The sequence below is a fragment of the Aquarana catesbeiana genome, linkage group LG03 (genome assembly GCF_042186555.1).
Source record: "Aquarana catesbeiana isolate 2022-GZ linkage group LG03, ASM4218655v1, whole genome shotgun sequence".
NCBI classification, from domain to species: Eukaryota; Metazoa; Chordata; class Amphibia; order Anura; family Ranidae; genus Aquarana; species Aquarana catesbeiana.
The window spans coordinates 535,770,757-535,787,111 of record NC_133326.1 but is presented as its reverse complement, the minus strand read 5'-3'; the positions used below and the strand labels follow the sequence as shown (position 1 = coordinate 535,787,111).

The following is a 16,355-nucleotide window of genomic DNA, read 5'->3' as shown; positions in this document are numbered from 1 at the left end:
TCACAACACACAGCACCCTCCAGTGGTGGCTGGGAACATCCTGCTACAGAGCCGACAGATGGGAAAACAGAGTCTGGTGTTTCTACAGTAAAGCGACCGGTCACACTGGCATTTCCTCATTGGATACAAGGAGAAATATGTTTACTGAATGTGTGCGGACAGTTTAAACCCCACCTCTAGGTTAGGTAGACCCTGCCACCTTAGAAAAGCCCACCAGTCCTTAAAAAAAAAAATTGTATACATACCTTTTTTGGAGCTATCATCAGTATGCCCTCCTGTTTCTGTGGCAGCAGTGGGCAATCATCAATGATGCAGAGAATGGTGCTTACCAAGTCACATGTGCATGGTTCTCCGCTGCAGTCTCCTGTAAGCCTGCTTCTCTAGAGAGCGGGTCCTTGACACACTGGGCTCACAAAAAGCGATTGGAATAATGTTGGACTGTATCATTCAACCTAATAGAGAAGTGGTGGCCAGGACAGGAGAAGGATGAGGAGTGCAGTGCTGGAGCATGGAGAGGGAGAGTATTGATATAGGACCTTTTTTTGTTTGTTTTTTAAATGAGGGATGGGGGGGAGGGATCTTTGTACATGCAGTAATTTGGGAGGATTTCCATTTGATGTGTGTCAGTTATTGCGTGAAGTGTGTTTTTTGTCTTCAATGATGCCTTACATTAAACAGATCACCACCAATCACCAGTAAATGACAAAATAATTTATTCATTCAGTGATAAATCACATCCATAATTGTCTCCATCTATAAAAGTAGTTTGTAGTCAGTACATGATTTTAATATTCCTGCACTGCGTGCTGTGGCAGGAGACGTGGTGGATATTGGAGCTCACACATCAGACCGGATTCTCCTATAACTCGCTGAGCTTTGTCAACTGACTCCCCTCCTCATCTAGCTACTCAGCAGCACCAAAATTCTATTGATGAAGGAAGCCACTCAGCCTCATCCTGGCCAGACCTAATATGGTCCTATTCCTAAAGGGCAAGATACTATGACTCAATCATCATATTTGGGCAAACACTAAAATATCAGTAATTCCATAATAACCAGGTGTGTCCATAATAATAAAGAATTTTCCACTGTTGCCAAATGACAAGAATGGCACCATCTGATAGCAATTGCTCCATTAGGTGTTGGCCACTACCCATATAAATAGCATCAGATTCATCCCCCTTATTCCTGAAGCTGCAGATGTGTTGGGTCATCCTCCCAGGCAATAACAGACATCCTTGTTTAGTGGGACAGTGCTCAACGAGACAAACAGCTCTCCCAGAGAAGCCCCTTTACTCTTCACCTGGAACTTTATCACATGACCATCCAAATGCCCCACTGAGAACTGCACCTGCCACAGAAACAGAGAAATTATCAATATGTATGTTCAGAATAAGACCATATAGAGATGTACAAACATGCAACAATGTACACATTCAATCTGTATATCCAGATTAGGAGTATACAGAGGAGTCATACATATACACAGAAACATGATTAATATGTAGATCAAGAATAATATATTTATACTCACTGTAAAATACTTTTTTTGGAGTCCATTGAGTGACTCAGTTTATACTGTTGCCTACAGAAGGACTAGACACTGGCAAACAAAAAAAACTATAGACCAGCCCAGGATAACCCCTCCCACTTCCAAATTGCCTCAATTATGTAGCAAGCAGCACCAAGAGCATGATCCTAAACACAGAGGGGTGGGATCTGCGTCCTTCAATGGATTCCAAGAAAAGGATCTCACGGTGGCTACAAAAAGGTTTTTTCCCCACCCCTTGAAAGGCACGGGGGTTGATTTACTAAAACTGGAGAGTGCAAAATCTGATGCAGCTGTGCAGGGTAGCCAATCAGCTTCTAATGTCAGCATGTTCAAGTAAGATTTGATTAGTTTCTATGCAGAGCTGCAACATATTTTGCATTCTCCAGTTTTAGTAAATCAACCCCAGGAAGTCTTTCACCTTCATGATAAACAAAAGCAGCCCAGCTGAGGGGTGGGCAACAGTAAAAAACAGGACCAATGTTAACAAGGAAAACAGAGGACTGAATACAGCTCAAGAGCCGCCTGAAGAACCAATGCTCAAAGATGGCATTGGGTGAGGGTAAACTCCCATCTAGTAAGGAGGATGTGAGAAAAATAAAGCTAGGTGGTAAATTAGTATGGGGAACTATTCTTGATGGCAGAAGACCAAACAATTACTCACATAACTAGTGAGAAACAGTTCAACAAGGGAGAAAAACACTGAACCATAGACCATAAGCATGGAACAGGTCTACCTGATTCATCCAGATAAGCGAAACGAGAAACTATTTCTCAACAGGACAAAAACTCACAGTCTGAACTATGGTCAACAAGGTGCAATGCCCCCTTTCTAAGAACTGGGATTAGACATAGGGAAATAAGAACAATGTCCTGTTAGAGGAAACACCGGAGCCGTCATAAATTAGAGAAGACCCTTACTATCAACTCACCCAATCCCAAAAGAATAAAGAGGAACAAAAAAGGAGTCCGTACCTGGAATGAATGACAGAGCACACAGTCACCTTGCCAAGGTGATGACTACTACTCTGGGGATGGCCTTATGCCCTGTACACACGATCGGACATTGATCGGACATTCCGACAACAAAATCCATGGATTTTTTCCAATGGATGTTGGCTCAAACTTGTCTTGTATACACATGGTCACACAAAGTTGTCGGAATTTCCGAACGTCAAGAACGCAGTGACGTACAACATGTACGACGAGCCGAGAAAAGTTCAATAGCCAGTGTGGCTCTTCTGCTTGCTTCCGAGCATGCGCAGAACTTTGTGCGTCGGAATTGTGTACACACGATCAGAATTTATGCGAACGGATTTTGTTGTCGGAAAATTTGAGAACCAGATCTCAAATTTTGTGCGATGGAAATTCCGATGGAAACTGTCCTATGGAGCCTACACACGGTCGGAATTTCCGACAACAAGCTCCGATCGCACATTTTATGTCGGAAAGTCCGACCGTGTGTACGGGGCATTAGTCAGAAATATGTCCACTGAGTGGTCGAAGAAGTAGCAACAATTCCTAGGGCCATATGCTTACAAGAAACACGCCCAGCAGGATCTGAAGTATCACCAACAGATAAGAATCGTAATAAAGAATGGGGCTTTATTTCTCAATTCCATGCTCAATATAAGGAAGTTGAGGAAATTTTTAAAAGACATTGGCATATACTTTTGATGGACAAGAAACTTACCACTGTACTACCTCCTGCTCCCCAGTTTATCTACAGAAAAACCACGAGTTTTGGGGACAGGGTAGTAAAAAAAGTGATCGACCCCCCTAAGCGCCCTCTGACATTTTGGGATTGTAACGGCTTCTTTGCGTGCAGGAAGTTTAAAGCTTGCAGAGAGGTATCTAGACCTCTTAGGGGCATCAACAACTTCAGCTCCCCAGTTAAAAATCGCAACTTTAAAATCAAACAATTCATCCCATGCAACAGTACTTTTGTGGTATATGCATTAAAATGCCCATGCGGTCTAGTTTACATAGGCCGCATGAAAAGACTATTGCGTGTGAGAATCTCTGAACACATACATAATATCAAAATAGGCTATAAGGATCATAATGTTTCACTGCATTTTAAATTAAAACATAACAGGGATCAGACGGGATTAGAATTTTGGGGGGTGGAACACCTCCAGCCTCATTGGAGAGGTATAAATTGCATCCGTGAATTATCCAAACGTGAAACCCAGTGGATTTATTCTGTGGATGTGATTTCTCCCAAGATCCTCAACATAGAACTGGATATTAATTGTTTAATTAGTGACACATAGCCACACCCCATGGTAGAATTCATTTATCAATTTTTAAATTTTAAATTTTAATTTTAATTGTGATCTTTATTCTATTTTATGGCCATACTCGATTCATAAATATATTTATCGAGGGCAAATTTATTGAGTGCAATCTAGATATATTTCTGCATCTATTTTGGGTTCTGTTTAGATGTACGAGTATTTATCATCTATTTTGACTATGGATGTAACTCAGCATTGGGGTTTTTAGTTTACACAGTATAATTATATATATATATATATATATATATATATATATATATATATATATATATATATATATATATATATATATATATATATATATATATATATATATATATATATATATAAAAAATTGCTATGCAGTTTTATTATTACTAATTATTATGCCATTGTACTGAAATATTTATTGTTTGATGCAAAATACGCCATGTGTGTGAATATAGATTTTTTTAATGAATACCTGTGGTCTCCACTCCCTCAGTAGCTATGCCGTGGATTTACGTTCACGGCATACATACAGAGTGACTATGGGTATTCAGGTACTTGTTTATATGTTTGGTGTCATCTTCCACTATAATCCGGTAAGTGGCAAGCTCAGTATAGTCCATAGAAGCGGACACGCCGAGGAAGAGCCGCTTCACCCACTGCTGACAGTACTTGGTACATGGGCGGGGATTCATGGCTCTCCCGGTCTATTGTCTCCGGAGATTGGTTGCTGCGCCTGTCACTAATATAAATACCAGCCGCTCATCTGGTGTGTCACGCCCTCAGAAGAAGTCCAGGAAGTGATGAAACGTCAGGGACGTGACGCACCGGAAGTGACGCATGCGCTCCAACGACCAAGGAGGAATTAGGAAGCGTGTGGCTGTAGTCATACACAGCGAGCGCTCCTGACATCTTTTACGATTGGAGGACGCAACAGCAACAGTGCACTTTTCTATTTTGCTCTTTTTTAATGATTCTTTGGTACGCATGTTACTTAAGGGGGATATTTGGATGTTTTAATAAAGTGTTTTAGCAATATCACACTATGTGGACATTCCATTTCTCCCACATATCTTATTGGAGCTACCAAGAGTAAGACTGACATTTGGTGGTCGTTTGGAAAGTGGTGCAGACCTGCTATTACTATTCAAGGCTGATATTGGTTGGATTTCTGGTGAGTGCGTTTTCATTGGGGTTCCCCGCACGTGGTGTATCACTTGGTGAAAGGAATAACTACCCTCACAGAATACAGCAATACCCACTAGTAGGATTCTTACCACCGGATTCATTGAACTTAATGAACTAAATTGAGAAGTGTGCCCTTATTAAATTTGGGGCATACAGCGCTGCTGCAATATTGAAAAACTTTATTCATTTAATCTATTCTCTATTGCCTTTCATTGCAATGTCCACTGAGTGGTTCCTGAACCCATTTAGAGAACCAAGATTTGATCACAAGAAGTATGAATTAGGCAGGGGATTGAAGGTACATCCCCTCACAAAATTTTAACAAGGAGGAATGCAGACCAAATAGAGCTGATGACCAAACTTAGCTTTCACCTCTCTGCAAGGAAAAGGATAACCCTGGGGCAAAGCCCTTAAGGTAGAACCTACTGAAATATCCTGCTTACAGTATTTGGAGCCTCAAAGAGTTGCAGGACTAGAGATGCTCCTGACTCCGCAGATCCAACGATGCATCAGAATCCTTAAAACAGCACTAAGGGACCTTATCAGGATGGTGAGAAACATTAATTTGGGTGAATCCAAAGCAAGGAAAACTGCCAGAAAGGCCTTCCTTTCGAGTGTGTAAAACAAACAAGAAGGAAGGACGTAAATCGAGGTGTGCAGTCATTAGAGCATTCTCAGCTACTACTAGAGGGTTTCTGCATTAGGGAACTAGGATGTTCAGCATACAGATGGTCCAGGGCAAGGGCATCTTGGCCCCCCCTCTGACATCCTTCACCTGCAACACAGGATCTGAAGCACACCTTGGTGGACCGCTCCCCCATGTCCAGAGGGATTCAGTTGGGGAAAATTGGCCTCTAAAAGGTTTCATCCAATTCAGGACCTAAACTGCCCTTCTTATCACAGCAAGAACCCCTGTACCTCCACTATGGTAATGGCAGGTCAGCACTATGATGTTGTCCATAGGTATCCGTATCCAAATATCTGTCCAGGAAATGATGCTGTGATACTCTTGCTGGAGAAATAAAGGAATGGTAGATATGATTGATATTGTGCAAAATTGTTAGGTTTGCATGACCCAAAAAAGACAAACCTTTTCTCTGGGAGAGAGATCAATGGCCGGGTTGGGATAGTATTAAAGGAGAAGTACAGGTCTCACACCACACATAGGGGTTCCATGGTATTGACGCTGGAAGCACAAGCTTTTGGACTACCACACAAGTGATACCCGTAGTATAATCTCATTCAGAAGGTTTGGAACAAGACTAAATATCTCCAGAAGGTTATGGGCTACATGGAATTTCGCCCCATATGGGGTAATGACACCTATATGGAACTGGCGAAATTGCAGTGTGGGGCTAGGTGGTCAGCATATGGAGTAACACACCTTAAGCAGATATTCCATACCAGGGCACCTTTGACATTTGCTGCATTACAGAGTAAGTTCAATGTTCCACAGTCTACGTATTTTTATTACATGCAGCTGCAGCACGCTGTTAAGGCACATAGTAACTCCTCGGAATGGCACTTGTCGCCCACTCCGATATTCAGTCTCATCAGGAATGCCGAGTCCTTCAAAGGATTTATTTCACAAAGTTATGCTATACTCCTGCAGTCCTACCTGAGTCGGCATCCCTTGAGAGTGATGGAATGTTGGAAAAGAGTCATTGGGCACTTGGATGGTGAACAGTGGCTGTGGGCACGTGATCCTTAAATGTTTCGCAAAGATTGATTCACCTGCATCTCCTTCTCAGGGTGTATTATACTCCTCACAGTCTCCACTTGATGGGCTTGAGATTAGATTCTACTTGCACAAGGTGTAAGGGGGACCATGGTGACCTAATACACCTTTTGTGGCGAAGCTCGAAACTACACTCCTACTGGGTGGGGGTGGTACAACGGATCAATTCTGTATTTTAGGTGGTCCTTTCCATAGACCCAAAAGCATGCCTACTGGGTGTGGTGGATGAGTACGGATGGGAAGTGTGTACTAGGGAGGCCGTCCTCACTGTTTTGTTCCAGGCCCGCAAACTGATTATGGTTCACTTGAAGTCGGATGCTCCCCCCACTGTGAGGGAGTGGGTCAAGAATATTGGTGAGCTCTTAAGACTGGAAATGCTTATATACCAGCATAGGGGAAACAAGCATAAATTTGAGAGGCTATGGGCACTGTGGTTGGATGTTCTGGGGCTAGCCCCGGTGGATTTGACCATGGATAGACTGCTTTGACTTAATGATGGCTGATTAGGTGTATCTCCGCATGGTGTATTACTAGAATGATTGAGAAGGGATATCTTGTGTTTTTGAATGATGTAAAACTTCCTGCAGTTTGATTACGCTGGTTAGATAAACGGCACTGTCTCCTGTACTACCAAGCTTAATGGTTGGTTAGCATTGACTTCGGGGTGTGTGTGTGTCCCCGGGTCTTACATTTACATGTACCATTGGTAATGTATGATGATGTATCTTCAATAAAAAAAATTTGTTGGATTAAAAAAAAAAAAAAAAATGTCTGTTTGGCTGTACCCCTCCTATGGATCACAGGAGTGCAGTTCATTCTGCACTTCTGTGACCCATATTCAGCAGACAGCGGACTAAAGTCCGCTGTCTGCTGACATCACAGAGCCAGTCCAGGATTGGGCAAGATTGCGACAGTGGAGTCGGGATCCGCCCGCATGCCTGGACCGGCACCCAAATCAGCCTCTCAGCAAACCACTGAGAGCCTGAGCCAGATGCTACCGCCCCCTCCACAGCTGAGTGCTCCAGTGAGCGAGGAGGGGGCAGAGCAGAAAGCAGTGGCTGACAGTCACCAGCTCTCTGCTCATGGAGCCCTGAGAACCAATCGATCAGTGGTGTTAGATTGCTCGGTTCCCAGTGTTAGAGACAGTGGGGGACAGGCGCAGCATCGGAGCGATGCTGCATCCACCTAGGTAAGTATGATTCTGAGAAAAAAAAATCCCATACACCTCCTTTTCTCTTTTAATGAGACCAAACTGGCAAAAAAGCTAAACCAAGGATCATTAGGTACAGGATTCAGAAGTTGGTCTGCTAATCTGGGCAGTGAAGGTGGGGCGCTGAAGGCCATGCTGGTGGTAAGGTTCAGTCTGTAATCCTGAAAGGGAACTCTGCACCTTATTGTCTGAAGAGCAAAGCACCCAAGCGCCCACAATGATTATTAAACATCCCCCTCATGGGCGCACTTTCATGCTAATGGAGGCTTCCCTGAAGGTTTAGCAAGCTTCCTATTTCAGACCTTCCAGGAGGCTGGAAAACCAGATTTAAAAAACCTACACATGCCTACTCCAGGAGCATAAATCCAGGTAAGTAGACAGGAAAAAAGGAGATGCAGCTCACAAACACTCTTGCTCTGGAATGACACCGCCCTAGTAAGAACTGGTTCCAGGTGCTGGCTTTGCTGGAAATCCTGGATAGCCGCACTCTGGGATAAGGACATCTTTATTTCAATAAAATCCAAACATACAGTCAATTGCAGAGACGTACAGGGTGGTAGACTGCTAACGCGTTTCACATCATTTGCATGCTTATTCGTAGCTGTATGTTTGGATTTTATTGAAATAAAGATGTCCTTATCCCAGAGTGCGGCTATCCAGGATTTCTTTCTACCTCACTACTCCAGGAGCGTGGCAAGGAGAGGGAGGAGATTTTGGCCTCCAGTGATATTCTGGACATCAAAGGATTTTCCAAATAGACGTCATACCTCAATTATCAAGCAGGGACACACTCTCCATGGATGCAGCGTCCACAATCTAGCACTTAAACCAGAGTGTTATGCTCATAAAGGAGAGAAGCCCAGATGCTTTCAGCAGTAGCTGAAGTGTAAGGCTCCACACACTCTATCATAGCTAGTAAGGTTGAATAAAGACACCAGTCCATCCAGTTCAACCTGAGTGTGTGCGCGTCTACAATTGTCCCTATCCCTATGCATCTCTCATTAAGATGCTCATCTATTATTATTATTTTTATTTAAGGTACCCATATAGCGCCATCAATTTACACAGTACTTCACACATACATCGCACACTCACATCAGTCCCTACCCTCAAGAAGCCCACAATCCAAGGTCCCCAACTCACATTCATATACTAGAGCCAATTATGGACAGAAGCCAATTAACCTACCAGCATGTCTTTGGAGTATGGGAGGAAACCGGAGTACCCGGAGGAAACCCACGCAGGCACAGGGAGAACATGCAAACTCCAGGCAGGTAGTGTCGTGGTTGGGATTCGAACCAGCGACCCTTTTTACTGCTAGGCGATAGTGCTACCCACTACACCACTGTGCTGCCAGTATATCAGTATAGGGTCCACTGCCACAGTGGAGAGATCCCTTTTGATGGATTTAGACCATTCTGCCATGGTTTGCCAGAGGGGGATTTCCTACTGTTGTTCGGTAGAACTCCAGATTACAGACTTCAGTACCTTTAGAAGGCACAAAACAAATATCCCCAGAACTCTCGGGGGAGTGTAAGTTGAGGTCACTCCTTGCAGAGGGATCAATTTTTCCTGTGTCTAGATATATAAATGTTGTGACTGTTTTGTTGAAAGGCTTCAAGTACTCGAATAAACCCAGACAACTGGTAGCGGGTGATGGTTGGATGGCCAGAGGTGATCAAGGTCACTGTAGGTGGGCAGTAGGATTTGGACCAGAGATCAGAATTCCACATGGTCCTTTGCAAAGCAGCAGCGGGAAGATGTTTCAACACTGAGCGGCATGAAATAGCGTGGTTTGCATGAAAATCTCCACCCAGCGGATAATATAAGCACTTAGTCCCTCATCATTAACCCTTTCTGCAATAGAGACTGATAGAAAGCAGGAAGTGTAAAGTAATCCAGTGATAACACAATGAGGTTAATCATTAATCATCTTCACGTCAAGGCAATCCCACAACAACCAGAACAGCAGGGTCCAGATGTGGTACTCCAAAAGCCAGAGTAAGGATGGCCACACTAGATAGCTGCAGCTGCAGAGATTAGCTCTAGCAGAATGTAGAGAAAAGTCTTCATTGAAGAATAAAACATTTTTTTAGCAACAAATAGGTTAGGTTTTTTCCAGCAGAGCCGAAGAAAAGACATCCATCCTCCTAGAACACTAGTAAAAACACGTAGGCACACTGGGTAGTAGGAGGGATATCCTAGGCTGGCCTACAGTTTTTTGTTTGCCAGTGTCCAATCCTCCAGTAGGCAGCAAGATAACTTCTTATGTCCCTCAATGGAGGAGAAAGAAAAGAGTTTACAGAGGAGCAGTGCATATACACTGCATGCTCCTTCCTTGATCAGTCCTTGTTTTCACATAATCAGCATCATCATTAATAACACTGTGACAGGTAGAATCTTTGTCATACATTTATGTTTTCCACAACATCTTCATTATCATCATAATTATAATCATCATGCCTTAAACAATTAATACTGCAGTGACAGGGAAACTCAGTGGGGACATTTTTTGCCAATTAACCAAACAAGCATGTTATTGGGTCATGGCAGGAAAAGTCCTTCATGGGTATTGCAGCCAGGATCTTAGCGCTGCAAGGTGCCAGGATGGTTATGGATCAGGCTGGTAATACACGACACGCTGACACTGGACAGGGATTGGTTGTCAGGTGACCTTTAACCCCTCACACCATGGTGTCACCGTCATTGTACTCACCAGCTTGTTGAAGGTTGGAGCTGAAGATCTGGCTGAGGATTTGACTTCCTCTCTGGATATCTCCAAGTTCTGATAAAAGAGGGAGATGGTGACGCTGGCAGTGGGGATGGAGCCATCTGATAAATACTGAAAATACAGAAAAAGAGGTGGGAGACTCATAGATTTATCATCACAAAAATTCCAGGAGTGGCGAAATCATCCTATCAGATAAAACAGTACTCGTACCAATCATGAAAACTATATATTTGGCCGATAACTATACAGGGAGAATGCATCTTCTTTACTTCTGCTGCCCCTAGGTTCAGGCATGCTGTGTCTAACTATCAGCGATTTCTATGTAGAACACTGAGCACACTGCCCTCCCGTGTGTGCCCTCTGCAAACTGCCAGACCACATCTATTGTTCCCTGCTATGAGTTGCTTCACAGACAACTGGGTGGCAATGATTATTATTTAGGTAGGAACTTACAATATTTCGGAGATGCTTAAGGTGGACGGAGAAAATTGGAGGAGAGAAGGAGAACTGAATCTGAATCCCACGCTCACCACCTGTTCAATCAGAAAAGAGAACTGTCTGTAAAATCTGACATGGTTTCATATTATTCATTCAGAACATCTGCCCCCCTCACAGTAAAGAAAATCAGTGAAATATGTCTCTGTCGTCATCACATGAGGGACACTTACCTACTGCACCAGTCGGCTCAATGTTTATGGGTGCCTTGAACTCTGTCAGAATTCGCTCACTCTGTGGGAAGAGAAGGATGAATTGTTGCATTAGAGAAACTTTTTTTATTTTAACTAAAGAGCACCTATCAGTTTTAAAAATGGATATTCAGAGATTCTTCTCTTCAAAGAAACATCTGAGTTGACACTCTAGTTTAGAAAGCTCATTTTAGACCACCCCACCAATGTGGCACATATCTCACCTTCAGCTAGAAATTAAGGCATTCAGTGCAGAGAGTCCTAGTAGACGGTTTAAAGTGGGGAGCATGGATAAGGTAGGGGTTTGTGTCTAACAAATGTTCGCAGTTTGGCGAACAGGTGAAAATATTGGTCATTTTTGGCTAATTTGCCTGCCCGAACCTACAACTGCCCCCCAAACCTACTCCACTCCCTTGGCCTCCGTGACTCTGCTCTTTCTTGGTTCTCCTCCTACCTATCAGCACAATATCAGTGCCACATTCAACGATTTCTCCTCTTCCTTAGTCTTTTGGGGGTCCCCCAAGGCTCTGCCCGCAGAACCATTCTATTCATTCTGTAGTCTACACCAATTCCTGGGGCCAGTTAGTGACCTCCCATTGCTTACAATACCATTTCTACACTGAAGACACCCAAATCTATCTCGTTACTCCTCAGCTAACACCTTTAATCTCCTGATGCATTTACTGACGGACATATCAGTATGGATGCCACACCACTTCCTCAAACTTAATCTGTCAAAGTTGAGGTAGTAATATCTTCCCCAACAAGTTTATCATCAAGATCAATAGCACAACTTTGTCATTGGTGCCAACGTGCACCATGACAGCCGGGTCTTCCCCAGCCCCTCCCAGTAATCTGTCTGCCAGATCTGTGATGTGCCCAACCCAAGCGGCCGGTAGACAACATATAGTTCAGCGCTTTAGGTCTTTGTTACAGATTGCCCTCTCTGTCCTTCTAAGAATTGAATCCCCTACCACCAGAATCTGTCTTTCCTTTCCCTTCGCTTCTCCCCCACTCTCACTGGAGGAGTTCTTCCCCCGGCAGCTAGGAGAGTCCCTCAGCTCCAGCAGTGCTGGTCCCTGACTGGTTTCACCAATGTCACTCAATGGAGCATACTTATTGGGATGCTCCAGCCCTGGATCGGCCTCCATGGCACTTCCCCTTGTACCCTTCCTGTCACCCATTTACTCTTTCCTAAGTGCCTGCACCTCTTTGTCTCCACCCGCCTCTGTGCTGGCCCCTGCCGGCATCTGCCGTGTACGTTTCTTGGCTCTCCTTTAGTATGGAGAGACTTCTCAGTGCTGACAGTTGCTTCCCCAGATTCAGAACCTGGGCTTCCAAGGAAACAATGTGCTTACATTTTGCACAGCTGTATTCGCCCTCGATCGGATGATCAAGGAACGCATACATGCCGCAAGATGTACACCAAGTCGCATCTCCACACCCACTGGGCATCATACCTACTAATTTAATGAGGATTGGGGATTATGCCCTGTCCAAATTACCAAACAACTAGCTTCCTGACACTAATACTCAACAAGACAATATGCAGATACTCAACAAGACAATACACAGGCACTCGCAGACCAACGTGCACTCGCTGACCAATTAATTTGACCGATTAATGCTCTCCTTGCCCGGCCTGTCAGTTTAGGTGGATGGCCATGTCTTGGTAGGTTTGCAGTTGTGCCACACTCTTTTAATTTTCAGATAATGGATTGAGCAGTGCTCCATGAGATGTTCAAAGCTTGGGATATTTTTTTTAAAGCTTATCCCTACTTTAAACTTCTCCACAATTGTATCCCTGACCTGTCTGGTGTGTTCCTTGGTCTTCATGATTCTGTTTGTTCACTAAGGTTCTCTAACAAACCTCCAAGGGCTTCACAGAACAGCTATTCACTAATTAGGTGACTTCTGAGGGCAATTGTTTCCACTAGATTTTAGTTAGGGGTATCAGAATAAAGGGGGCTGAATACAAATGCATGCCACACTTTTCAGATATATTTTTTTGTTAAAAATTTTGAAAACAGGGGGGAGTCGTGGCTTGGCAATGGCGCTGTGAGCTTGCTCGAACAGGAGGTCCGTGCTGAAATCGGGTGACGAACCTTCCCTAGTACACAGACCTCACGGATCTTACATGTCCGCGACAGCTAAAGCTCCAGGGACACCCACAGCACAAAGGGGAACGAACATAGCGGCATATTTCCTGAGGAATTTGGCGACTCCGTCCCAGGCCCTGGAATCCAAGATGGCGCCGTCGCGCACTAACACGGCCGCACTAAAGAAAGCTGGCAAAGGCATATCTGGTACAGTCCAGGAGACACAGCAACCTCCAGACCGAGCGGATTCACCGATTCCTTCACCTGAACTGCATGGAACGGATTTATCTCAGCTCTCACAGAGGAATGACATGCAGGGGCAGTCGTCAGTGGACACAGGGAGGGACATTATCTCACTCCTCCCCACTAAGCAGGACATAGCAGAATCTGCTGCAACAATCGCGAGTACCCTTTCCAGAGAGATTCATGATCTCAAACAAAGAATAGACACGGTAGACTCACGTGTGACTATGGTAGAGTCCTCCTCAACTGCTATAGAAACCAGAATGGTAGCTTTGGAAGAGACACAATCTAATTATAAACGTCGTCTGATTTTGCTGCAGCTTGCTGTTGATGATGGGGAAAATTGCAGTCGCAGAAACAATATTAGACTGCGAGGCTTACCAGAAGCTACCTCTGGGGGGGACCTCAGGTCTACAGTCACAGCTATTTTTAACCGCATCCTGGACAAATCGCCTACAGCAGAATTGGAATTGGACAGGGTGCACAGAGTACAGGGTCCCAGAGGAAAAGAAGCTCTTCTCCCTAGAGACGTCCTGGCCAGGGTCCATTTTTATGCTGTCAAAGAAGAAATAATGCGACAGGCATGGTCCAAAGGCCCGGTGGACTTTGACGGTGCAACAGTGCATTTATTTGCAGATCTATCACAGCTCACACTCAAAATGAGAGGCATGATGTGCCCCCTACTGGAAGCAATTAGGAATGCGGGAGCCACGTACAGATGGGGCCACCCTTTTCATCTTGTAGTGCTCAAAGGTGGCGGTTCCTTCATCCTGCAATGGCCGGAGCAGCTAATAGATTTGTTCATATTTCTGGGTAGCCCTGCGATATCCATTCCTGATTGGCTGGACTTTCCGCTCACATTTGACAACATCCGATCGGCGTCCTCAAGACCACAAAGACGCAGCAGATGACGGCAACGTTCCAGTTCAGAAGCTGTATTCAGAGACAATCCAATATCTCCTGAACCATAGCTAGAGAAGGTATCTTAAGCTGAAGCCCGCAAGGAGATTACTCCTCTTTTCAATATTGCTGTAATGACACAGACTGTCAATATCCTTTTTGCCCTCTAAGTAGGCCGTGGTTTTGTGGAATCACATAATTGGCTTATACGGCTTTGAACTTCCAAACTTTGAGCTTTAGATAGTTTTAACATATAGATGGCAGGACCGTATAGTCTGGCCGCGATCTGGAGCCAGAAGGGGATGGGGCCGCGGCACCCCCCCGCCACTACATCCCAGCAGGTTTACTTTTGTGATTTTTCCTGGAATGTGGCTGGGGCGTGTTGCGGGTCCTCTCTCCGAAGGCTCTGGAGCGCTGAGTTTGTTGATTCTTATGGTTGATATCATTGGTTCCATGTGGTTTAAATTTGTTTATGATTTCGATTAATACTGAATATATGTGTCCTTTCCTGGAGAGGACGGGTCACCATTCCGTTACCCGCTAGTGCACTTACTCTGATATGAAAGAGAGGGCTCCTTTGAGCTGCCTCCATATGAGGTCTAAGTCGAGTGTTAACATAGTATAGGTTCTAACCCGATTGCACGTCTCCCACTGCTTTACAGAGTCAGACTCCCACTCCCCGCTTATTGGCGGCGCATATTTGCGCAAAAATTTGCTTAGCAAATATTAGAGCACCCTACTACCTACCTTTCTTCCTTTTCCTATTCTTTGGTGCTTGTCTCCTCCTTACTTCTTTTCTTCGATCTCCTTTCTTTCATCCCCCCCCCCTTTTTTTTTTCTCGTCCTTCCCTCTCCCCCCCCCCTTTTTACCATGTCATCCTCTACAAGGAAAGAAAACATTGTACACTCCACGAGACCTTACCCCCTTCGAATCGCTTTGTAAGGCAGGGGAACCCTCACGGCATACGCTCTCTTTGCTGTACAGCTACCTGACTACTCAGACCGAAGAGCCAACCCTGCCATTTATTCAAAAGTGGGAAAAGGACTTGGAGGTTCAGTTTTCACCACAACAGATAGACAAAATCCAAACTCTGGCACATAAGTCTTCCATAGCGAAACAATATCAGGAAACGGGATACAAAATCATGTCCCGATGGTATAGAGTCCCCTACTTACTCCATAAGATGAATAAAAATGTCTTGGATAAGTGCTGGCGATGCAATATAGCAGTTGATACCCTTATCCATATTTTTTGGGCCTGTCCAGTATTGAGACTGTTCTGGGAGGAGGTGACAACGACTATTAAAAGTCTAACTTCAGTAGACTTGCGAGACAATCCGGCTGCATGTCTCTTACATCTGACAGAGAGACCCATTCGGAAATATAAAAAAACTCTGACAATACAACTCCTCAATGCAGCAAGGGCATGTATTCCCGCACTCTGGAGGCAACCCCAGCCGCCGACCAGGGTCTTGTGGTACTCCAAAGTCAATTGTATACTACGTATGGAGGAATTGACTGCTACCCTCCATAACACGGAGGAACAATTCAGGGACAGGTGGAGGCCCTGGAGACACTATACAGGCATGAATGCATACTTGCAAGAAGTGGCTGATTCTATGACATGAATGACTCACACTCTAATATATTGGGAATAAGATTGAACTGAGTATTGATAACCTGTATGGGAACGCTTCCCCTCCCTCTCCCTTACCCCCCCCTCTCTCTGCTTTCCTGTTCTTTT

At 44.4% G+C, this 16,355-nt stretch overlaps 1 protein-coding gene across 6 annotated transcripts in view; it reads right to left on the bottom strand.

The window, feature by feature from the left end:
* Nucleotides 1–696: 696 nt before the first annotated feature.
* Nucleotides 697–16,355, bottom strand: part of PIK3C2G (phosphatidylinositol-4-phosphate 3-kinase catalytic subunit type 2 gamma) — a 190,933-nt gene continuing 175,274 nt past the window's right edge. For 5 of the 6 annotated variants that reach the window (XM_073621371.1, XM_073621372.1, XM_073621369.1 and 2 more), the window contains 4 exons: nt 11,352–11,412; nt 11,137–11,216; nt 10,669–10,794; nt 697–1,351 (listed from right to left, as the gene is read on the bottom strand). In XM_073621371.1, coding sequence (XP_073477472.1) covers nt 1,211–1,351; nt 10,669–10,794; nt 11,137–11,216; nt 11,352–11,412 — 408 coding nt within the window. In that variant the 3' untranslated portion in view covers nt 697–1,210. Of the gene's footprint in view, nt 1,352–10,668; nt 10,795–11,136; nt 11,217–11,351; nt 11,413–16,355 lie in introns of those variants that run through there. The other variant, XR_012242952.1, reaches the window with a different exon arrangement.